Here is a 24,492-nt window from a genome sequence, read left to right as displayed (position 1 = left end):
TCCGGAATACTTTTTGGCGTGCAGCTCGTATAGCGAGGGCGCCTCCTGAGTTTTCCTTCCTCAATGCTGGAAGTCCTCATACCACTCCTGTCACAGTGGCGCAGCGGTTCAGCGATGCGCCACTAACCTGCGATGGCAAGTGCCGCCGTCGGTGGGACCTGTGCGACACAGTTTGTCCTTTCCAAGCAGCCTCCAGCGACAATCATTTTTTTCAACTGCCACTTTGCCACGGTTAGTTTTCTCATAATCTGGTAGGCAGATTTCTCATAATCTGGTAACATTAATTCATTAATTAACACTTTAGAATCAATTCAGAATAGTTCAGCCTGTTTTATTTTGTCTAACTACTCGCGTTCGTCTAGCGCCACACTCATGAAGAGAACTCTAGACCTTCCAGATCTTTCACTGCGGCGTCATCTTTCTAGACTTTTCACTTTCCAAAAAATATATTACACAAATCAATCGCTAAAACGAAGTGTTTCCACTGCTCCAAGTTATGTATAATTTCGTATTGATCACCGACTCAAAGTGAGTGTTCCAAGTTGCAGAACTGACCAGTATTTTTATTCTTTCCTGCCCAAGACCAGCTCAGACTGGAACCACCTGCCCGCCAGCATCGTCTCCATCTCTGAACCGGAAGCTTTTAAACCTGCTCTTCTTAATCACCTATGTTAACAACTCTCCTAATTGTATTTGATTTTGTATAAATATACTTACCACTCCTATCTGTAACGCCTCAACGGCCCTGATTGTAACGAAATAAATAAATAAATAAATCTGGTGGGCAGATTGTGATGACGCGCCTAGCTTGCTTTTCTGAGGACTTTATGTTCACAACTCCGCCGACGGCGACGACGCCAGATTTTGGGCAGAACTGGAGCATCAATGCAATCGTGTTAAAAACTTCCCGCTACGATCACCGCACCAAGCATGCGCTGAGCGTTCTCCTTTCTTTCCTTCTTCAGAATTCTATTTTTAGTTCGGAGGTGAAAAGAAAAGCTGAAGTCAATTTGGTTTACACGGAGAACGGCTCTGGTTAACGCCTATTAGATTGGCACGCATGAAAACATTCATCACCAAACCTACTAGATTTGCACGTAGAAACACACCCATGATCAAATTGAGGCACGCCATTGTTGACAGCGCCGGAAAAAAATATTTTCAACCATTTTTCATACTGTGGGAGCGGCTCACCGTCAGCTCTGTTCCAGTTTGCTGTCGGAGCCTCAGAGAAACATCAGCTGTGGAACCAAAACCTGCCTCTGCGACACATGTTTTGCAATTCAATGAGAAGGCAGGGCCGCCTCCTTGCCCGGCAATGTAGCTTGTCTTGAAGAAACTGCGTCTTTAAAATATGCTCCTAGTTGAAAGCCGCAGTTAAGTTTCTTTCCTGTACCGATGTGTTTCGTTTTCGGTTCATAAAATCTGGGAACATTCTTATTTTAATTTTAAATTCTTAGTTTGCGGAGATGCCCCACGGGAGCACAAACTTCTCCATTGTTTTCAACACATCCGCCTTCATCATTTTCAACGCTACTCGAAGACGCAAACCATTTTTTATGTGTTTGTGACGAGAGACGTCAACATCAGCAGACCTCAGTCTGGCGATCAGTTCCCTAACTTACTCACTTTAAATTATTCTCCAGGTTAAAGAACCACAGGTGGACGAAATTATCCGCAACCTGCTACTGTACGGCATCGGTCATAGCTTGAGTCGCTTTAGGACGTTAAACCCATTAGAATCATTATAAAAATTTCACTTTTGTATTGCTGTTTGCTTTTCTTTGTGGTTTCAGCAGTGCCCAAATTTATTCACTGTTCCGGGTTTTTTATTGCTGAAGTTTGCTCAGTAATCATAGCGATGTTTCTATGAACTTCAAGACGGCCCCTCTTAATTCTATCTCCTACTGAAATGAATTTAATTGCGTTTATCTTCCTCGTGGCGCTTGGGGAGGGCCAAAGATAAAAGCTGCGAGAGCAGCTTGACGAGTCCATCGACCCCTACAGTGCGTGGCAGCAGACAGCAATGATGGAAAATAAGTAGTACAAAGATCCAAGCAAGTCAAGTGTGTGTTGGATAGCTAAATAATGAAAAAAAAAGATAGAGATACATATGTACACACACACACACACGAAAAAGAATCATCAGTGATGGAGAAGTTTCAATGTAATTAGTGGATTACTGGATGGAGATCAGTTCTAAAAGGGTTTTGCTCGAAATTTCAGCACTGTCCACATTAATAGCATTAACTACGATCAAAGTACGTGTAAATGTGTTTTTACTAGTTTGTGGGCTATATGTAGTACGACATGTTTCAACATACCAGGGTTCAGGACGTCTGCTGTGAAATAGGCGAGTGTTAGTACTGAGGCCTGCTAAGTGGAGAAGGTGGTTGGTATTTTTAACTAGGTCAGTTCTGCATGCCGTGGATGGCATGGCTTGCCCCCGTTTTACTTTTCCAGAAAAAGCAGGAAAAATATCCATTCCTCCTTCGCTTCCGTTACCTATAAATATTTACTCTTAAAAGTGGCAGAACTTACTCTGAGTTGCGAGCTGAGTATCCTCGACATGGCCTTCTCGCAATCCTGCGATGCGCAAAAATGTCGCGCGAGGTCGTCCTCCTGTGCCTCCGTCCTCCAGATGAAAGAACTCCGCCAGATGAGGAACACGGCCATTGCGAGGGCAGCCGACACGACTGCCACGGTGCCTACCAGCCGTGCTGCCTTTTTAGCGAGCGCGAGTTCCTCGTCGTAGGTACCTGCGCACGGATGCGCCAGGTATAATATCATAAGTTACTGGAACGTAACGGATGGCGGCTCCCTGCATTTCTTGTGAAATTAGACCCAGCGATTCCGGTTACGTGCGTCCTAGAACGCAACATAGCAAGCTCCACTATCGAAAGAACTTTCCGTTGGCTTTCCGGCTCGTTTGTGTTTACACTCGGTAACGCCGCTTACAACTCTTCAGGGTTTCTATGCCTGGCCGAAAGTAAGAGGGCTGTTCAATACGTTGAGCCTCCGGGACTAAGCAGCTGTAGTAAAGTGACTTCACGCAGTGACTCTGGACGAAACGTGGAGGCTATTGAAAAGGCTTCCGCTTAGGTTAAGGATTACGTTGTGAGATATGTAAAAAAATGCGAGGACACAATGGCAACTGAAGTTTTGAGAGGCAGCCGAGGACACTATGCCGTGACGACTTCCGGTGGATGTGACATCACACCCTTCCCGTGACTATATCGATAAACAAACTATAATCTTTAGGGGATCTTAAGTGTTAATTGCGCTTAATTACACATTTTTCCATCTAATTTGACACAAATTCGACGTTTTTCCGACCATTCTGTGACAATTTTGACTATGCCGTGACGACTTCCGGTGGATGTGACGTCACACCATTCCCGTCCGCGCTATTTCGACGCAATTTCGACATTTTCGCCTATAATTAATTAACCAATTAATCTACAGTCATCAAACTTGGCTTCTAGGTTCATTTTTTTCCTCCTTTATCTGAGGCAACCATTGGTTTTCTATGTTTATTAGCTCCCTAATGAAACGCGTGTGAAACGCTTTGTTAACGGACGACAGTATGAGCCATTAAAGGATTTCACCTTAAAAATGGCAATGGCTTAGTTCAGCTAGGCCAGAATATACGCAGCGAAAGCAGTTTCGTCTATTGACATTTCCTCTCGTTTTTCGGGCGTCTCGGCCGCCCGCTTAGCCCTTCTCGCCTGGTTTTCACCCTGTCGGCCGGCCTTGTACCATGTGACGACTCCTGGATCGGAAGACTCAAGTTCACGCAGCCTGTACTACTGCTGTCGTGACGAGCGCGGCCGCTCTCCTTCTCCCATGGTGCGCGTCTGAGGAGCGAGCGCATCGCTTCGGCTTATATCCCAGCTGCGCGGCGCGGCTCCTCGCATGCGCAGTGCAGCACAGCGGCTGCGGCACCATGGTTGCCATGGTACTGGTCGCCATGGTAATGGCGCATGCGCAGTAGCGGCCTATGGCATGCTCCGTGAAATGCGCTTCTGCCAGCCTGGTGTAGCTTTCGCTACAAAAAGTGCTAGGTGCCGGAAGCAGGCAGAGTGGGTGCATACATTCTCCGACAGCAGCGATGCTCTTTGTCACTAGACTCTGCCCACCTATGAGTTTCTGTGTGCCTTCGAAGCATGGCTCAACACCAATGACGCGGTGAATTGGCGAGCTTTTCTTAGGACGCCAAGCGCATATTCCTGAGAGGCTCAATCTTTGAACAAAACAAGAGGTGCGGTGCATGATGTCCGTGCTGTATGCAGGCAGAGATGAAACAGCCGTTCTGATTCATCAACGAAGACATTAAAATATAGTGCACCTGGCATGGATCGAAGAAAAGAAGTCATTGAAAAATTTCATCACAATACATAAAATATAGTTCCAATCCTTCATAATTAAAAATGTTATTAGTAGGTAGAGTAGAGCTTTTGACAAATCTGAGAAGCCCGGGATTTACTACGTACAGTACATACCTTCTACCGGCGTCTGATTAGGCGCCTTGTGCGCTGTTGCAGTTTACTTGCGTATGCAACAGTAGCTTGGTTTGGGCTAGTTGGTAACAGTTCTCAGAAAACATAGCGCAAAAAGGACACGGACGACACAGAAGTGGACAGGACGGGCGCTAACTTGCAACTTTATTTTTCGAAAAGCCACCACGTCTAATATATAGGAGCCGATCACCACCATCAAGCGCTGAGCATGCGCAAAGAAGAGCACAATCAGCATTACAGCGGTTGAAAAATAAGCAAAAAATTACGATAAAATAACAAAATGAAAGCACGGTGCCGGGGGAACACTGAAAGAAAAGAGACATCGTGTACTGAAACTTACTGCAAAAAGCGCTTTACAAGCTTGTCAAGGTTAAGAGCCGGCCGGTGTGCGTATGCACACCAGCCGGTCACAAAGCATTACTAACGTGTAACAGAACATCTATGTGAAACCGATGAAATTCTTCATCACATACTTCTAATCTTACGCAGGGCACCTAATGCCAGGTGACGAAAGCGAGTCATATGCGTGGCTCTTGATGCAGACACGCGCGCGAACAGGGGTCCTTGCGGGCGCGCTCTTTAGAAACACGATCAAAGGAAAAACGAGTTCACTACAATTCCTGAATATGCTCAAATAAGCATATATTCACTATTAAAGAAATTGGAATTATATGGCATACGGGGAATCTCATTATCATTAATGACATCATATTTGCAAAATCGAAACCAATGTGTAGCAATAGGCAAACATTTATCGACCTATAAAAGAGTTTCGATAGGTGTACCTCAAAGAAGCATCCTAGGACCTTTACTATTTAATTTTTACATTAATGATATCATAAATATCACCTCGGATGCCAAGTTTATCACATATGCAGATGATGCAACCTTGTTGTTTCGTAGTCAAAGTTATGATTGCCTAGAAAGAGACATGAACAGAACTCTCAAGGACTTAAGTTTTTGGAGCACGTTAAATTCATTACAACTAAATAGGAAAAAAACAAAGGCAGTAATTTTCACCCCAAGACAGTCTACCTTTACAAAAAGTATCAATTTATCTATTGGTCACACAGCAATAGAACTTGTCGATACAGTTAAAACTCTTGGTGTATATTTTCATAAACATATGCTCTGGGATGTGCATGTAAGTAACGTCGTTTCTCGAATTTCAAGGATCGTAGGTATACTAGCTAAATTCAAAAATTTCTTACCTCCTGCTGTTAAACTTCATTTGTTTAATGCGTTATTTATGTCTTATGTGAACTACTGTTTTCTTGTTTGGGGCGAACACTACATTTACAAACTTAAATCAAATTCAAATTCTACAAAAGAAAGCCGTTCGACTAATCGCAGGTGTGGAGGCAAATACACACACCAGAAGCCTTTTCACGAAATTCCAAATACTTTCCATACATATCCTTTATTATTTCACCTTGGCCAGAAGATATAAGCAAGATCCTCATAGCGAGGAGGCTCTTATTCCATCCATAGCAAACTTAAAATTGATTGGGCACGGTGGCACCGCTACTGGCATGTGGATCACGAACCCTTTCGTTTTTTTGCTACAGGCTCTCCCTGTCTGCCTGCTGAATCCTGGGAACAACCTATGTAGCGTCAACTGCACAGCCGAAAGCGCTCCGTTTCTGCCGAACGAGTCGAGTGCTACCTGCAATGCCGTCAGCACGCATTATCAGTGCCTTGACCCACCGCCCGTTCAACTGAATCGCATCGCTCTCGGCCCACTTGGTGACACTCCGGCATCCGCAACATCATCGACAGCAAGCCCTTTGAAAGCAAGGAGTGCGCCCGAACCAGCCATTGAGCACGGTGGCACCGCTACTGGCATGTGGATCACGAACCCTTTCGTTTTTTTTGCTACAGGTGAGCAAACGTTTCGGTCAGTGTTACCGTTGTGATGACGTGTTTTTGGTGGTCTGGCGCAAGATGTTAATTCCATCAGAAATGACACCAAAGAAATCAATGAGTCGTTGGCTGCTATTCAAGCGAAACTTGACACCCTCCCGCAACTTGAAAAAAGGACGTCCGATGTCGAGGAAAAACTATCACTTATCGAGCGCTCATTGTGTGACCTTGCACGCCAGGTCGATGACCTCGAAAACAGAAGTAGGCGATCGAACCTAATTGTTTATGGCGTAAAGGAGGACGAGGATGAATCAATAGACAGCCTGGAAAAGCAAGTGATAGAAGATGTAATAAATACTAAACTCCGTGTGACCATCTCAGGCGTAGAAAGAATCCATCGCATAGGCGCAAAGAAAGAAGACAAGACTCGACCCGTAATATTCAAACTCCTTGACTACAGAGACAAAACCAAGATCTTATCGAACTGCCGGAAAAGATTCCTCGATATCGGTCAGTGAAGATTTCTCGTTGAGGGTGAGGAGCATACGGAAAAAGTTGTGGGATAGCTGCAAGACAAATCGAGATAACAAAGAAAAAGTTTCATTATTGTATGACAAGATCAAGGTGAACGGCGAAGTTTTTGTCTGGGATGATAGTAAAACTGACAAAGTAGCCATAACAAAAAAGTCCGTCAGCCAGTTTCAAGAACGGTACAACTTGAGACAATAGCAAATATAAATGCTCGCAGTATAGTTAACAAAGGACTTGGAGGCCTTCGTTATAGAACACGAACCCGATGTGATTACGCTCACGGAAACCTGGTTGTCTTCATGCATTCCCAACAATCATATCTTCCCCCCGGGCTACATAGTACTACGCAAAGACAGGCCTACACGTGGCGGAGGTGTTGTAATTCTAGTCAAAGATAACCTATCGTGTACACTGCTGCCTGCCGTTGATGGTATAGAGGCACTTTGGTGGAAAGTAGCGCCGGACTAAGCCGCATTCTTCGTTGGCACTTTATACCGTCCACCCGACGCAAGCGCAGACACTCTAAACCTGCTTGTGCAGTATATGCAACACCACGTGCCGGCATTTAAAAAGACTATCCTAACTGGCGACTTCAATTTGCCTGGCATATCTTGGGAAACGCTTGACTGTGGGCCCGCAGATAGGAATAGCGCTGATGCACTTCTTGCTTTGATGTTTAATTTTCCGTTGAGCCAAATCATAACTGAACCAACACGGGTTACTTCGACTAGTAGCAGCATCCTTGACCTGACGTTCAAAAGTGACGCTATTCCCTCAGAAAATATTTTATGGGAAATTGCTGAGGGCATCAGTGACCACAAAGCAACTATATGCTCTATCAAACTCTCTACGTGTCGCAAACCGAAAGAAACACAATCCTTGATTTACGATTGGAAAGGTACCGACGATGCGTCTATTCTAGATCATGTAGCCTATGAGTATACAGAATTTTCGATCCTCTCTGCCGACGTCTCAGTTACTGTAAACGACCCATGGAACCGGCTTAAGCTTACAATAGAACAATGCTTGTCGCTCTATGTGCCCAAAAAACTAAAAAAGTTCGAAAAACAAACCCGTGGATCACCCGACCAATTATTCACCTGAAGCGCAAAATATCGCGATTGAGGAAATCTAAAAACAAGCACCCAGCAATTGCCTACAATAACAAAATGCATGAACTATCACGAGCCCTAAAAAGTGCTGTTAAAACTGCTAAGTATAAATACGTAAACGTCACTTTAAACAACTTTATACGATCAGCTCCTAGTAAGTTCTGGCGCTACCTAAACCCACGCAAGCCCAGACAGAGTGACACACCTGAAATAGAATCGTTACAAAAAGCGAACAGGTTCTCTCATTACTTTAAATCCATTTTTACAGTGGATAATAGCATAAGGCCTCAATTTTCAAGCCGGCAAAATGGCAACAGTCATTTAGGCGAATTGTTGATAACTGAACCAGGCATACTGTCTTTACTGTTAAACATTGATGGAAAGAAATCTAGTGGCCCCGACAATATCCCCAACCAGTTCCTGAAAAGGTACGCAGAGTGGATGTCCAAATATCTTCTCCTTCTCTACAATAAATCCTTGGATACTGGCGATGTACCCAGTGAATGGAAAGTTGCAAAAGTAATTCCAATTCATAAAACTGGAGACGTTAATAACCCTGCAAACTACCGCCCAATTTCCCTTACCTGTACAGTATGCAAAATCCTAGAGCATATTATACTTAAACACATTGTAACCTATTGTGAACAGAATGAATTACTGAACAATAACCAGCATGGCTTCAGAAAGGGTCTGTCCACAACAACGCAGCTATTGGAAACCATACATGACTTGGCATCGACAATTGACATGCGCGGACAAATCGATATGCTTTTCCTCGACTTTTCAAAGGCTTTTGATCGCGTGTCCCATCCCAAACTCATCTACAAAATCGAAAACGTTCTCGGTACTAATACGACTACTGCCTGGATAACAGCATATCTTTCTGACCGCAAACAGTTTGTTCAGTTTGAAGGATGTTCATCCGAGTGCGTAAAAGTTACTTCAGGGGTCCCGCAAGGCACGGTATTAGCGCCGATTCTATTTCTAATATATATAAACGACATAACAAATGGTATTGACGCTACTCTTCGCATGTTTGCGGATGATTGCATAATATATAAAAACATTAACAGTAAAGAAGACCAGATCACATTAAACGCCGATCTCGAAGTAATATCAAAGTGGTGCCAGGAATGGCATATGACACTAAATCTAGAAAAAACAGTTGGGATGACCGTGTCAAGGAAAAAAAGAACACTCACTTTCCCGTATGAAATTGGAGATAACATAGTAACATTTGTCGATAAATATAAGTACCTTGGCATAATCATTTCGTCAGACTTAAAATGGGACAAGCATATAGCATACGTAACATTCAAAGCATTTTCCGCTCTTTGCTCATTAAGGCGCTCCATCAATTTCGCCTCACCCGACACAAAATTGCTTGCTTATACATCCCTCGTGGGACCAATTTTAGAATACAGCATAATATGCTGGTTCCCACACACAAATAATTTAATTACCAAATTAGAAAACATACAACGCAAGGCAGTTAGGTTCATCTGTAACAAATATCGCCGCCACGAGTCACCATCCGAACTTCTCACCCAGGCTGGTCTCAGCACTATTAGTAGTCGCGCCAAGCATACGCGCATCAAATATATGTATCTTCTCTTGTCTGGAGCCTTTAAGGTCAACAGTGAGAGTTACATCTCCCGCTCAGCTCACCGCAGCACTAGAACACAACACTCCAAGCATTTAATCGAATTCCGGGCACACAGCAACACTTTTAAGTACTCATTTTTCCCCCATGCGGTCCGTGAATGGAATGCCTTACCTGATGACGTGGTCAAGTGCCCGTCCCTGGAAAGTTTTATTTCAAAGCTGTCAACTGTGGCCTGGCTGCAGAAAGTTGTCGGTTCGTTACTTTTGCCCTCCTGCAATTTGTTTTTTTTTTTTGTGACTTATGATCTCTGACTGTAGCTTTTTTTTCTTTGTTCCACTGTGCCAACTAGAACTGTATAACAATAATTTAAGTGTACTTTTCTTACTGTTGTTTTCTCCCTTTGTATAATATGCCCCAATCCTGCAACAGCCTCGGCTTGAGGCTAGCAGTATGTACTAAATAAATAAAATAAATAAATAAAATTAAGAGAAAGCAGGCTGACGTCTCGGTCTCCAGAAATTTGGAAGGTTCCTTTTTTGCGTACAAATTTTAGCCGTCAAATGTTAGAGTATTCCCTTCCATCGTTACTTAACTATCTGCACAGTCATAACACCAATTTAGAAGATATTAGCATGTCAATGTTGAAGACTTTTTTTTCGTCATAATAGAGATGGTACCTTCAATAAGAATTGTATAATGATGATGTATTTTTTTCTGCTCTTCATATATGTATTGTGCTTATGCTATCTTCCGACATGAAAATGCAATATTCTTATTTTGTTATTTTGCTTCAGTTCGTGCAGTGGCTTTGCACATTTATTTTTTTTGTGTAAAGTGTGTCCGGAAAATTAATCACTACATATGTCAATACGTTGCGCAACCGTTGTATGCCTTGTAAAGAGGGGCTTGAACCTCGTCAAGTGAACTATTTTTCACTCTTGTTCGAGCCCCTACCGCTTGGACGGAAATAAATCATATCATATATCATATATCATATATCATATATCATATATCATATATCATATATCATATATCATATATCATATATCATATCATATCATGTCATATCATATCATATCATATCATATCATATCATACAGAGACGGGCTGCGACTGGCTCACCCAGCTGCGAGGAACTGCCGCCGGCCTGTTCTTTCTGGAGACTCCGCTGGTAGGGCAAATGCGGACTCAAGGTTGCGTCGCTCCCCTTCCCGTCTTGCCGGGTGGGCTCGCTCCAAATCGGGGCTCCGGAGCTGAGCAGCTGCTCGGGGCGCGGAGACGTCAGCCGAGGGCTGGTGATTCGTGGAGAACCACTCCTGGTGCCGGACATGGGGCTGCGGCGCCGGCGAGTGGGCTGCTGGTTGATCACGCGTTCGTCGATGGCAAGCAGCGACCCTTCTCGGCTGGTCGGAGACTGGGGTCGCACCTGGTGGAAGTGCAGCGGTTAGAAGCGCGAACGCAGTGGCCACAGCACTGCCTCTGCAATACTCATATGGATCGGTGCTGGTCCACTTTCGCTTGCCCATACGAAGCCGAACGACCCGAAAATCAAATGAGACTAGAGTTAAACAAGAACTGCAGGTTGGTTAAAGTATATACCCATGATGTGCAGTGCAGGACAAAAAAGTTGTGGGGCTGCGGCTTCGCAGAAAAAGTTTAGTTCTCGGGCGGTCACGCAAAGCTCAAGGAAGAGCAAAGAGCCATGAGCGTAAGTGCGTAGCCCACCCGCTAGAACCAATCCGACTTGGTGGCTAGCAAGGCAACGAAGAAATAAATTCTGCGTGACTCCCCATCCAGCAGATTTGTCCGTGGCTGTACCTGATATATAACGGTGCGCCAATCTGACGAACGCGGAGGGCAAAAAACAGCGAATTTTTTTTTTCTTTGCCATACTGTCGTGTGGCGAAAGGAGGGGCTCAATTTCTTCACCAAGTTTGGTGTACACCTGAAAAACATCGTTCGGCAAGGTACGAATAAGGAGTCAAAGAAAGGGAGTGTCACCTTAGTGTGTGTTCCGGATAAACTTCGACCTCCGTGGAGAAGTGCTGACACGCCCAGAAAAACGGCGTCTTCTTGTATTTGGCCCCCATCGAAAGTCGCCGCGGCGGCCGATGTTCCATTCCCTGACCTCCCCCTATCTAGCTGAACGCCCCTCAGACCTCAGCCTTAAAAAAAAAAGTTTTCTGTAGAGAATGAAACGTTGGTCTCACCGCCAGCCGCTTCTCATGCCTTTTCCTTGTCCTCCTGTTGCCACCTCGGTTGCCTTCGGGTGGGGGCTTGCCCGTGGGGGAAACAGGGTTCCGAGATCCAGAGCCCACAGCTGTCACGCTTTTTCCAGGCATACCGGAAAATCTAGGATCCCAAAGCTTGCAGGATCGTCCGACGCAGCCAGAGGCCCAGGTGTCTTCTTCGACTTCTTCTGATGACCAGCTTGCATTCGCGTTCCAGCCACGCGAGTACGCTGAAAAAGAACAAGCGCTAGCACAGATGCGAAACGGAAAACCATCTGAGGCGCCATTTAGGCTCTCATAAACGTTGTAATATGCAATTTGTGGCAAATGACTCTGTGTCTCAAACTAAAATGTTCAGGCTTAATTTGAGTTTCGCGTTTGCGACTTTGGGGTTGGTTTGTGTTCAGTCCAGCCTGCGGATTTGCTGACCATACCAAATGCAGCCGCTAGCCTTGGAACATAAAATTTTGCGTGCAGGATAGCAAACCGGTTTTCGGTTAACCTCCCTGCTTTTCCTTTTCCTCTTCCTCCTCCTCTTTCTGCAGGCCTCTGGCATTCAAGCACTGCAAGAACTAACCTGCATAAAGCTCGAAAAGTCTAACAAGTGTGCGAAAACCAATAGATTTTTTCTTTTACATTGCGAACAAAAGATGACCAGTGTCTCACTGCAGATTATAAAACACCTACCCTAACGCATAAAAAGAAACCAATAGATTTTTTCTTTTACATTGCGAACAAAAGATGACCAGTGTCTTACTGCAGGTTATAAAACACATACCCTAACGCATAAAAAGACTAAGAATCGAACCTGCGAACTACCTGCCCAAATCCGGGCGCCGTTTCATTGCGCCACAGTATTTTTTTGCGTGTGTGAACATGCCTAGTATTTCTTACAGTGAAATACTGTTCCGTGTACAAGTAATATTCACAAGTCCTTTAGCAAGCGGTGGCAAAGCGTCTAAAAACGTGGAGGCAATACAGCACCAAAAGGGAGGCAATAAGCCTGAGAACGCCACCAGGAGGGAGGAATACTGTGTTCTCGAGTTCGTCTGGAGAAGTGCATTTCTAAGATGAATAATCATTGGATTGAAATGGGATTTGTTTGAAAAAAAAAGTAACAATGTCGTCTCATTATGCGAGTTTTCCATAAGCTAAGCAAGTAAATACCAAAATAACAAGTATTAGGGTTCGCAAACGTTTTGCAGACCGATGTGGTACAGTACCGTACATTACTGCCCTTCTTGAAGGTCAGCTGTAGAATATCGGAAATTAGTATTTCATGCTCAGAATTTATGAGACAGAGTTTATTTTCAACCAACCGCAGAGTGGTTGATGCTCCGTGGATATTATTAAAAAATTACGGGGACGCTTTAGTCACCTTAAGGGTGGGATGCGACAGCATTAGAAGCAATGGTCATGCTACACCTATCTGTGTATGGGTCGGTTCTTGCGCCACGCACACAATGCGGTAACTGTCATCGTATTTTTAATGCGGTGTCGTATCATGCTGCAAGTATATGTTCGCCCAGTTCCCCTTCACACGTCTCTTCTGTTTCCTCGTCCATGTTGGTGGCACAGATGCCGTCTAAACCTTTCACCCTGCGGGTTCCAACCTGCTTGTCTTGCCCCTCGTCGATTGCATGGGAAGGGGCGAGACTCAGTGACGTCATAAGTCTCGAGAGCAATCATGACTTTTGTTATAACGCAGGGCGCGGAATTGATTTTGTAAGGTGTCATGATGGCGACGTGCCACCTGAATTTAATTTAGTTGGTTACTTGTCATCTTTCACGGCGGGCAGGTTGTGATGACGTCTCCAGGTAACGAGACCTTTTGACATCATCGCTCCCTCGACCTATTAGGAACTTTTATGACTATTGGACACGAAATCACAGAATGTGTAGTCTAATCTTATAGCTTAAAATAATTTAAAGGTGGTGCATGAACTATTGTGTGCTGCCCTTTGGCACCACACAGTCGGAAAGTGGAGTTCACGACGAGCTTGACATACCTGGTTGGGCTAGACTCGCTAGCTCAAATGGTGGCTCTTCGATCCGTGGCTTTGCTTAAGGTGGTTGCTAATTGCTCATTCCGACGCAGCATACCATTCCGTTTTGAAGTGGTTTAATCCGGTTCGTACGGGTTTGGAGCTCCCCTCGTAAGAGAAAACTAAAGAAAAACATATAGCTGAAGCGATGGAACAAAGACCAAGGCAATGGTAATTTTTGAACAGTACAGAGGTTGCACCCTTGGGAGCTTCACGCATTTGCGTTAGCACGCTCCAGCCTCTTCGGTACGTAGGGCCTCTAAAATAAAAGGGCGATTTCGATACCGCTGGTCCCCGTCCTTCTGTCATCATGTAATTATTCATTGTGATACCACCCCCTGAAAGCGAGCAGCACACACAGATCGAGCGACGCCTATTTCTTGCAGTTGGGAGGAAGCAGAAAGTTGTGCGATTCTGGCCCCTGAGCTTGTACTGCCACAGGTAAAAGAAAAGGCTGAGAGGCTGGGGATCTGCGATAAATATCTTCCTTCACTGTTCCATGTACAGTTCCCTTCTTTCGTGTCCGTCGGGAACGGCTGTTAGTTCTTACAGCATCCACATACGCGAGGCCATGCATCGTTAGTTTTCCCCCCCCATTAGTGCGGATTCCTCACGTCACCCCAAATGTTTGACGTGTTAACAAAGTTTCGCTTGTATTTTTCTTCGTTTTGCGAGTCTTCCATGCCACCATCTGTTCGTTGCTTCTGCAATGAAAAATGACCAGCCAGTATAACCGAAATTTAGCCTTGTTTTCATAATCCCACATTTGTCATATCCGCTTCACCCATTGTGAACAATTGCCCCGCCAGGCACGCAATGAACAGAGCATCACATCGCAATCGCCATCGCCACAGGTCTGTTAAGGGTGTCTGTGTGCCAAACATGCTCGCCTTGACGCTCGCTTCTCTGCTGCTGCTCACGGCGCTGGGTGCTCACAGTGCAGCGGAGATCTACGATGGCACGAATTTGGACCACCTTGAACGAGGTATCGTGAAGGTTCTGCATCGCAGTAGCAGCGCTGTTCGGTATGCCTGTCTCGTGCGTGGGCAAGAGCTTGCTTCGTTGCGATCGGACTGCAATGCATATCCACGGCAGCTCAATAGAAAGGCTTGCTGATGCCAGTAAAGAGGCGGCGGTTGGTCACAAAACGCTTAGATTTCAATTTGTGTTCGGAGGTAGAGGGGTTCTCACGACGGATTCTCACTGGGGTCAACTTCGTTGACCTTATAGTGTGTCAGAAGCAAAAGATGCCGCTGGTGCAGCGGCACCTGTCATTCTGTCACTTCTTTCTAGCATGCACAAGTTACCAGGCGTGTGTTCCTCCACCCTCAATTCTAAGGAACCCTCTGTAGCAAGCTCCATTTAATGTTCGCGTCCATTTGCTTTTTCTTTTTAGCTACTTTTTGGTTCTCTCCTTTGGACGCACCAGGTTTCTTGCTTTCTGAATTTTCTCACCTTCTCAAGCTACTGAAGAGGCCGTTCTCACTTAAGCCTTCTCACTGCGAAGTATGTCATGAAAGATACATACCTATATGAATGTTTGGTGCCTTCAGGAACCACTAGATTGCGAAATGCCTGTCAGCGATTTTTGGTGTGCTCAGTAATAGATTCTGAACGGTTACAACTGCTTCATCTATACGCAGGACGGCGGGCGCCATTCAACCTGAGGGACATGGAAGAAGACGGTAATAATCTACTTCTCAACCCAGTTCACGTCTAGAAGGAATGAAACACCCATTTGTCATTATTGCTGCGTGCCTGTCGATGCTGCCACACGCGCAACACCTTCGGATCCATAACTAATACAAATTTCGTCAAGCGGAGCAGCCGGCACCGCCTATATGTAATCAAAGCCTCATCGGAGAAAAAATACCGGCGGTGACTGGTGGTGTCCGACGCCGTCTATCACAAAATGCGCTGATCGGCCGACATGGCGTGTGATGTCATGGGATCACACAACATGGCCGAGCGCTGATTGGGCCACGTCATGAAACCATGTGACAAGGCCGAGTTGGCAGGTGCAATGGAAGATGCGCGGGCAGGTAGAATTTGGCAGATATGCAAGGCCATGTGATATAGCCGAGCGCGGTGGCTGGCTCGGCATCAGTTTGCAGGTGCGCTTTGTGTGCGGACGTGTCTGTCAGCTCCGCATATCAGATTAGAATGGAGCCAGAATAAATGCCGCGTATATATGCTGCAAATGAAGACCCCCTCAAGCATACAGGGCTAGCACGGACGCATGTCACTGAAGATTGAGTATCGGCAGCTCCACACGTTCAGCGGATGCGGCGAGAAACCATAACAGAAAAGAAGCATAGCATACAAACAGAGTGAACTTGAGACTGCAGTACTGTCGCATTTGGAACGTCTCAAGTAATTACTTGACCCCTAAATTTTGTATTAACATTTTCTGTCAGTGCGATCCTTTCGCATCGTATTTGCAAAGTTACTTTAACCATCACTCCTATTAGCATGTTTGCTTCTGACCTAATTGTCTGCAGAAGATTTGAAATAATTTATGCAGTCGATGAAGCCTTCATGACGCCTGCGCAGACCTTGTGCAGTCCGTCATTTTTTTCCACCGCTTGAGTCGGCGGTTACATGTTCTGTACTCTTCTTGTGCTCAAGGCTTCCGCAAGGTGCAAGTCTACCGAAGGCCGCGGAAGAAGGGGACGTACTCTGAAGTGGCTGCAAACCTGGTCATCGACGGCCTCACCTACGTCAAAGGCAGACGCCTGTAACCGAAGTCTTCTAACAGCGAAAGACAGCTGTGCGTTTCAGACTTGTGCACCTGAGAACGGAGACTTCACAGCTCAAGATTTTCTAGCGCTGTTCTATGATTATACGTCAGCGTAACCACTGGTTACTTGGGCCCGCATCAGTTCACTGTTTGACTTAAAAATTATAATAAAATAACAAATCATGTGTCTATCCCGCATCACCTTATTACCGCAGGCTGCCAAATCGAGAGCTAAATGAATGTAACTGAAGAAAAATCTTAGTTTTAGCACCTGGAAACTATAAGCCATATCACCGAAATATTTATGGAGCAAAAAAATTTAAGCAAGTGAGGTGCTGGTTCCTCCACACATATGCAAAGACCCAAAATCCAATGAAACCGAGGAAAGCAAAGGGGAATATTGATTGAATGTGATCAAAGAAAAATACATTTTGTGGTCATTATTTATAACAATGATAGCTTATTAAAAACAAAAAAAAAGCACGCATCCGATGACCCTTTCTAAGGTGTCCTTGAGGCAAAAAAAATATTACACTATTAAATTTATATTTATCGACAACATACAAAAAATTACCTGTGGTTCAACCTAGCTGACCCTAGTTAGACGAAAGAAATCTTTTTTAAGGTAAGCACACGCCACATACTTGTATATAGTGAATGGCGCGTCACACGATTTCCGGCAGTTTCGCGAGTGCCATCCGCTCTGTATACGCAGCCACATGATTCGATAGGTGAGCGAGCAACGTCGGCTCAACGCGCGCAGCTTTGGCGAGGCATGGCCAGTCACGTGGCATGACGTCAAAGCCAAGCCTCCGCTCCTTTTGGTTTGAAGGTCAAATATAATACTCGCATAACCTTCAGCTTTGTGCGAATGGAGGACAGCTTTCGCTCCAAAACGTATGCCTTTTCTGGTTTCAATGAGCGTTGTCTTCATTCATATCAAAGCTATGTGATAAAGACAATATCTACTTTCACAACCTTTTCGTCACGCTATTTGCGGTTTCCTGCAAGATCGGAAGTTCCTTCCACTGGATTAAGACCAAACTAGCACATAGCCGAAGCCACTGACCATCCTATTAGGGAGCCTTCCTCTTCGGCCATAGGACGTCAGTTTGAAGGCCCACAAAATCTTTTTAATAAGGTAACAGTTTTTATTTTTAGTGTTTTACCAAACTATCTTTTCTCCCCTAAATCAAAAAGTTAAAAAAAAAATAGCGAGCCGTCTTGCAACGCATGTTCGGAAGGAGTATTGCGCGTTCATTTTCAGCGTGACACCCCACATCACGTGCCTTGTACGCTATCGCAAATAGCCATGAATGCCAATGTCGTTTCACAAGGCAGAATCCATGAACCAAGTTTGAGCAGTGCTCTGCGTGAAAGATATCGGCGGGAATGACGCTAACGCAGCAGCAGCCGTTGATAAGGGCTTGCTTCACTTCGAAGAAAAACCGGCAAAGCACGGGCTTTTATATCGAAAACTTTACACCGAAAACTACCAGACCGCACGTTCAGTTCAGCAATTCGTGTTGTTGTTTTGATCTTACAAAATGCATACTGATTTGCCCTTTTGAATCTCCCGCACCGCATAGTTTGGCGTGTCGTTCGTTGAGCTTCGCATAATTAGTCGGGCCTGCTTCTGACCACCAGGCCGCTGCACAAGTCAGAAGCATTCATTGTGGAGCGCCTGACGCTTTATTTCAGTGTATGTCAGTAGCCGAGCGGGCAGCATGGATAGTGACCAGCAAGAGCAGCGCCGGACTACATGATAATTGTGGAAGGAGGGTGCGAGTTCTCTGGAGATTCCTGGTGACTTGTGGCAGTGCGCTGCGAGCAGGCAGCATCTCGAAGAACCATCATTTACTTGGTAGAAGGTTGGAAAGCAGGCCGCAGGTGAACAGCGAACTGGGTCAGCCTTTGACGGCCGCCGACTGCGGTGAGGCCCAACCACATCGCGCGGGCTGCTAGACTTCCATCCTGTATAGGAGACGGTGTTTCAGGGTGGTGCCTGTTCGCCACCCACTGCCACACTGCCACACCCTCCCGCCACAACCTCGCCGTCCAGCGGTACCCTGGACGTTCCCAGTCGAGGTTACCCTCTGGACTAGTCACATGCGCAGGAGGAAAGTTCACTGGTAACCACAAAATGGATGCCTCCGATTAGTGATGCCGTCTGGTGGTGAAACATAGTCGCAACTACTAATGATAGGCCCCAAGCAGCACAAATTGATTGGTCCAACAGTGGCAAAAGAGTGGCGGAAATTGGCATGAATAATGGTCCTACACTGGCATTTGAGCAATCCGAGACTTTTTCCAACAATGGCCCTTCATTCATGCCAAGATTGTGCCTATACTCAGCCAGTCTAGCTACCAGCATTGACCAAACATTCAGCCAGTCTATCCACAAATGGCCAACGTTCGTGCCAAGACTATGCCCATGTTCAGCCAATCTATTAATTATGGCCCGACATTCGTGCCAATACTATGCCCATATTCATCCAATCTCACGCCAATAGTATGCCCACATTCAGTCGATCTGTCAATAATGGCCCGAAATTCGCGCCAATAGTATGCCCACATTCCGCCAGTATCAATAATAGCCCCAGGTTCGCTCCGACTTGTGCCCACTTTTCCACCCTTGATCTAACTTTTATAGGTGGCATATCAATTGCAAGGCCAGTGGGAAATTGTATGCGATCGGGGGTCCCACCTAGTTTTGTACCACACCTCTTGCTGGCCAGCAACAATGCAGACATATACCGCTTGTTTTCCACCAGCCGGAGCTTGTATGTGTAACATTTTACATATAAGCAGTCAGCAGACATACAAAAAAGAAAGAACGGATTCAAAGAACGAAATTTATTGCATCTACGGTGCCAGTACATCGCGAAATGCACTGGGCCGGAGCCGCTGAATCGATGAGTCATATCGGCACTAATCGTTGCACTCCTCTTGTAAGAGAACTTTTGCAGTGCCTTGAAACAAATTCCTCGCCAAGCTCTTGCACGATGACGTGGTTGTACATCGCAGCTGCAAAGAGGTGCATGATGTGATCATGAGTGTAAGTACCACCATTGCAGAAAAAAGACAAGAAATAAAATAACACATTGATCTTAGTGGCGCGCAGTGTGCGAGAAGGTACTCGCAACATATGTTGAAAGTATTATTTCTAAATGACTCTTAATATAAATCCCCACACTAATACCAAAATGTTGAATTGAATTTAACAATTTTTTCCCACCGTATTGCTAATTTCTAATCCCAATTTGCCGTGTCACACCCTCAAATACATATTAAAAGTCACAAAAAGATATAAATATAGTATTTAATACAAATCAATCTATTTTTTATATTTCCTGTCAAAATTATATGTCTATTGCGAGCTGGTTGTTTGCCTTTTTGTTCCAGCAAAGTATGGCACAGGTGGTAGCAGCTCCTCCCTATTGAACAGCTGTGAGCAATTTTTTTTTTTTCGCTATGAAATATAATATTCCGTGCAAAGACGGCTTGCACAGTTTTGCGAAATGCGCTGAACGCAGGAGACCGAATACACTTTTTTAAAGTAAGCAGATTATCGATGCCGCTTGGCATGCATGTAACGGGGCAGACGGAAATCTTACTTGAAAACCACACGAAATCACTCTTCCCGATAGTCCATGGGTGATTAATTCCGAGACAACATGGACAAAGTTCGCTGGGACCAGGAATTCCGCTTTTTCTCGTACGCCTGCAACTGGCCAAGACAAAGGCACCCGGCACGGGAATATTACACGCGGCCAGAAAACTGCTGCAGTGGAAGAATAAGCGCTTCTGGTACTCATCTTGCCCAAACGATAGACGACCAATGTCGTAATGAACGCAACATGAGTCGGGCCACACAACACTCCGCCACGGTGATTGAAGAGATAGTCAACGTTCGGTAAATCCAGTTTATTAAAGCTGAAAAATAAAGTTCTCACCATTCTGTGCATGCCTTTGCGCTAGACATTTCGCTGTGAAAGTTGGCATTCAGAAGTTGGCGCCAGTGCTTTGTCGCTTTCTCTTTTCCTGCTGGAGAAAAAAAAGGTGGGCGCTGATTCAAAGCGGCAATTACGCCAAGAACCATATTCATTTCCGAACACATTTCAATATAAAAGTATACGAGGGGGTACCCAAAAGAAACCGGACTAAATTTTTTGGTCGGTAAAGCTTCTGTGGTACCGCGTTTTGCCGCTAGGAGCGCATAGAACGAACATTCCAGAGTCAGTAAGCCGAGTGCCGTCGCTGAAGGAGGTCAGACTAGTTTAGGCAGAGCTTTAGAGTGACGACTGTTTTTTGTGAATGTCGTTTTTGCAATGGCTGATTTTCGTGAACAGCGTGCGCCGGTGAAATTCTGATTTTTGCTCGAAAAAAGTTGAATGGAAACTCTTGAAATATTAAGAAAGACGCACAAGGACGATGCTATGGGGACAACTCAAGTGTTCCTGAATCGAATCCTGAATCAAAGCAACAATCATGCCAATGGAAAACTTCAAATTCACCTCGCCTCAAGAAAGCTCGTCAGGTGAAACCAAACCTCAAAACAATGCTGATTTGTTTTTTCGATGTGAGAGGAGTCGTCCATTGAGAATTTGTTCCGCAGGGTCAGACAGTTAGCCAGGCTTTCTACTTGGATGTTTTGAAAAGATTGGGCGACAGTGTGCGGTGGAAGCGGCCAGATTTGTGGCGGTCGGGTGACTGATTTTTCCATCATGGCAATGCCCCTGCTCACACAGCCCTGTCTCTACGACAATTTTGGACCAAAAATGGCATGACCCCTATTCCTCAACCCTCATACTCTCCCGACCTTGCCCCGTGCTACTTTCTTTGTTTCCTAGAATGAAAAGACAGGTGAATGGAAAGCGTTTCGCTGATGTTGCTGAGGTGAAGAAAAAAACGACGGAGGCACTGTCAAGCATCACAAAAGATGAATTTAAACAATGTTTTGAAAAATGGAATGAAAGATTCAACAAGCGTATCTTTGCAAGTGGGGAATAGTTTGAAGGAGATTGAAGGTCTGTGCTTAAAATGTGAACAAATAAGTTCAAACAAAAATAAGTCCGGTTTCTTTTGGGTACCCCCTCGTAGTGGTACTTACAAATAGAATCTTGCAGGCCAGGCAACTGAATTCCGTCATAATTGTCAAATTGTATCGGGTGCGGATTCTCGACAACGAACGGCGTCAGCTTGAGCGCGCATGCTTCGTCGGCACGCTGGTTGTGTGGCTTTTCGCCGCCTTGCTAGCTACAGGCGATACTCGTTGGGCGAGTGTTCGGGAAACGAGGAGACGACGATGGGACAGGTTTCTTATATTTTTCGGAGAATTTGCTGCAGCAAGAGAAACGGCAGCTGTAAAAGGGGTAGAAGAAAATCTAGGGAGGGTGGATGAGCGGCCTTGCGCTTTGTTGGGCGCGAGGGGAAAACAGGTTAGAGAAGGTCAGTGTACCTAAAATCACAAAGAAAAAAATAACTCCTAGCATGGTGAGGGCCAGCGCTCTTCCAACAAAGAGGCTCGGCCCGGCAAAAGGCGGCTGTATGGGACTTCAAAAAGGGGGTGGAGAGGGGGGGGGGTGAAATGAGTGAAAGAATTCTGGAATGTCCGGAGGATGCGCCATAGGCAGTTGAGCACGTGAAAAGCGGCAAGGAAACGACGATGCGGAGATGTTGGAAGTGGAAACGTGGAGCTTGGGCATGAATTTCGTCAAAACGGCTCCAAACATTAGCGTAATCTCTGCGGTCGTGTGCCTCTTTGGTTGAAGCTGAGATAAATGTGTTACTATGAAAATACCGGAAATATAAAACAATAAATAAAATTAGCGGGAACAATGCGTGTTCTTTGAGTGTTTCATATATGATACTTGTGGCGGACAAAGTAGGATGACATACTTCCAAGCAACACCATTCATCAATATAATCCAATGATTCGCTTCTAGAGCGACGAATACCCTACATTTTATACACACCAGTGTAGGCCGGTCGGTCTAAGCCATAGTCATGCGGCCCACCCGTGCGTGTCTGCGCTAGCTCGAAATGACGCGGCGCGCTACTCAGCAATATACCTGTTATGGCTCATTGGTATTAAGGATACGCGCAAAGAAAAGGGAAAAAAAAACTAGTGAAAATGCGACCGGGAAAAAGTTCCGATCTTTAACTTGATAAACGTGATAATTTAAAGCAAAAAAGTATGCTAGACCCGTCGTTATAGAATACCCAAAAAGCACAGCAGAATAACAAAACAATTTGCGACATTAAAAAAACCTAGCCACCTTAGCTTCGCGGCTTCAGGAAGCAGAGCCGTTTGTTCGCTTATTTTTTTTTTAATTTAACATACATCTACATTTTCTTTCCCGTCTGCTGCTTCTTCACGCAGTGAATGCGCAGCAAGTTGTTCACGTCAACTGTTTATTTGCGATAAAACCAAAATCCCGTTTTACTCAGATCGTTTCTTCTCTCCAAATGCGCCACGCAATAATTTGTGACCTAGTGGAAAAAGCGATTTATTTGTTTTTTTCTAGGCTGAGCATCCTGTGGGTGAGGCATTGTGTTCCGGATTGTGTCATACGATTCAGCGTTTCGTGCAGCGTAAACTTAATTGTTAAGTTGAGCCTATATCTTGAGACACGAATATGAACCGGCAACCTATAATCGGGGGCTGTGGTATATGCGAGGTATGCGAGATATATGCGAGGCAGCACGTTAATTAGTGCGTTATTATACCATTCCTCGAATCGAAATTTCATTTTCTTGATTGTGGCACCTCTTTCTCTCTTTCTTTTTTTCTTTGCATACCATAATTACAAAAGACGCCGCTTTCAAAATTCGTATACCTTCGTGAATGAATCTGACCTCTGCTCACTTTCGCGCGATCAATTACATCGCGCTTTTTATTGTAATTTCGCGTCAGAGTTCGACGCTAGCGCTGTTGTTGGTCATAAAAAATAAATAAATAAACAAGTCCGAATATTGAAAAAAAAAACGGACTGAGAGAAATAACCACAGATAATCACAGGGACATCCTTTGGTGTGTCGTGGAGCGGCACTGCCAATACAGGGAAAACAGCGGACAAGTAGGGCCATCGTTGCGGGTGTAATGAGGCGGCACTGCCAATATGGGGACGACAGCGGACATTTAGGGCCATCGTTGGAGGTGTAACTAAGTGGCATTGCCAATATGGGGAAAACATCGGACAAGTAGGGCCAATGTTGGAAATGGCACATTGTGGCAGTGCCAATATGGGGACAATGAAGGCAACATTGGCCCTGTATAGGGCCACACATAGCCAACAGACTCCCAATATTGGGCCAACGGTTTGTGCTGCCTGGGGCGCAACGAACAATACGGCAGATTATGCGCTGCGGGAGGCAGTAAAGTGCTAATATGACACTCTACTCTTAGATCCCCTCATTTTTCTTTTTTTTTTAGAAAACGCACAAGAAGGCGAAGCCTTTGTATGCCAAAATGACAATGCTTGCTGGCTTGTCATTCTGCTGGCTGCGCAATTTCCCCGGCATGCATTCGCATGAGAGAGGGACACACTTTATTGGAAATACAGAATTAAGCCGGCGGTTCAAAATCGCTGGCTTGCTACTATGCATGGGGGAAGAGAATTTAGTAGGACGGTGCAGAAAATGTAATTTAAAAGAAATAAAACGGGGAGATGTACTCATTCATCACTGTTCGAGCATGGACAAGCATTATTACAAATGAGTTAGCTTATAAAAGTTATTTCTAAAATATTTCCAGACGAACCGCTACCGGATAAGTATCTTCGCCAGCGGTGTTTACATCTCGCTGTAAAATTTGTGACCTTTAATAACGTTGTTATGGT

The 24,492-nt window shown here is 45.1% G+C and overlaps 1 protein-coding gene across 1 annotated transcript in view; it reads right to left on the bottom strand.

Annotated features, from left to right (window-relative positions):
* Positions 1-11,974, bottom strand: part of LOC149360102 (uncharacterized) — a 28,612-nt gene extending 16,638 nt beyond the window's left edge. Inside the window, exons 1-3 of the mRNA XM_089567786.1 lie at positions 11,843-11,974; positions 10,755-11,058; positions 2,542-2,759 (exon numbers count right to left, since the gene is read on the bottom strand). Of these exons, the coding sequence (XP_089423912.1) occupies positions 2,542-2,759; positions 10,755-11,058; positions 11,843-11,974 (654 nt within the window). The remainder of the gene's footprint in view (positions 1-2,541; positions 2,760-10,754; positions 11,059-11,842) is intronic.
* Between the last annotated feature and the right edge of the window lie 12,518 nt (positions 11,975-24,492).

This window comes from Amblyomma mixtum, chromosome 2 (genome assembly GCF_055824585.1).
Source record: "Amblyomma mixtum isolate Tamu chromosome 2, ASM5582458v1, whole genome shotgun sequence".
Classification (NCBI taxonomy): Eukaryota; Metazoa; Arthropoda; class Arachnida; order Ixodida; family Ixodidae; genus Amblyomma; species Amblyomma mixtum.
The sequence above is the reverse complement of the archived record's forward strand: the minus strand, read 5'-3'. Positions and strand labels throughout refer to the sequence as shown.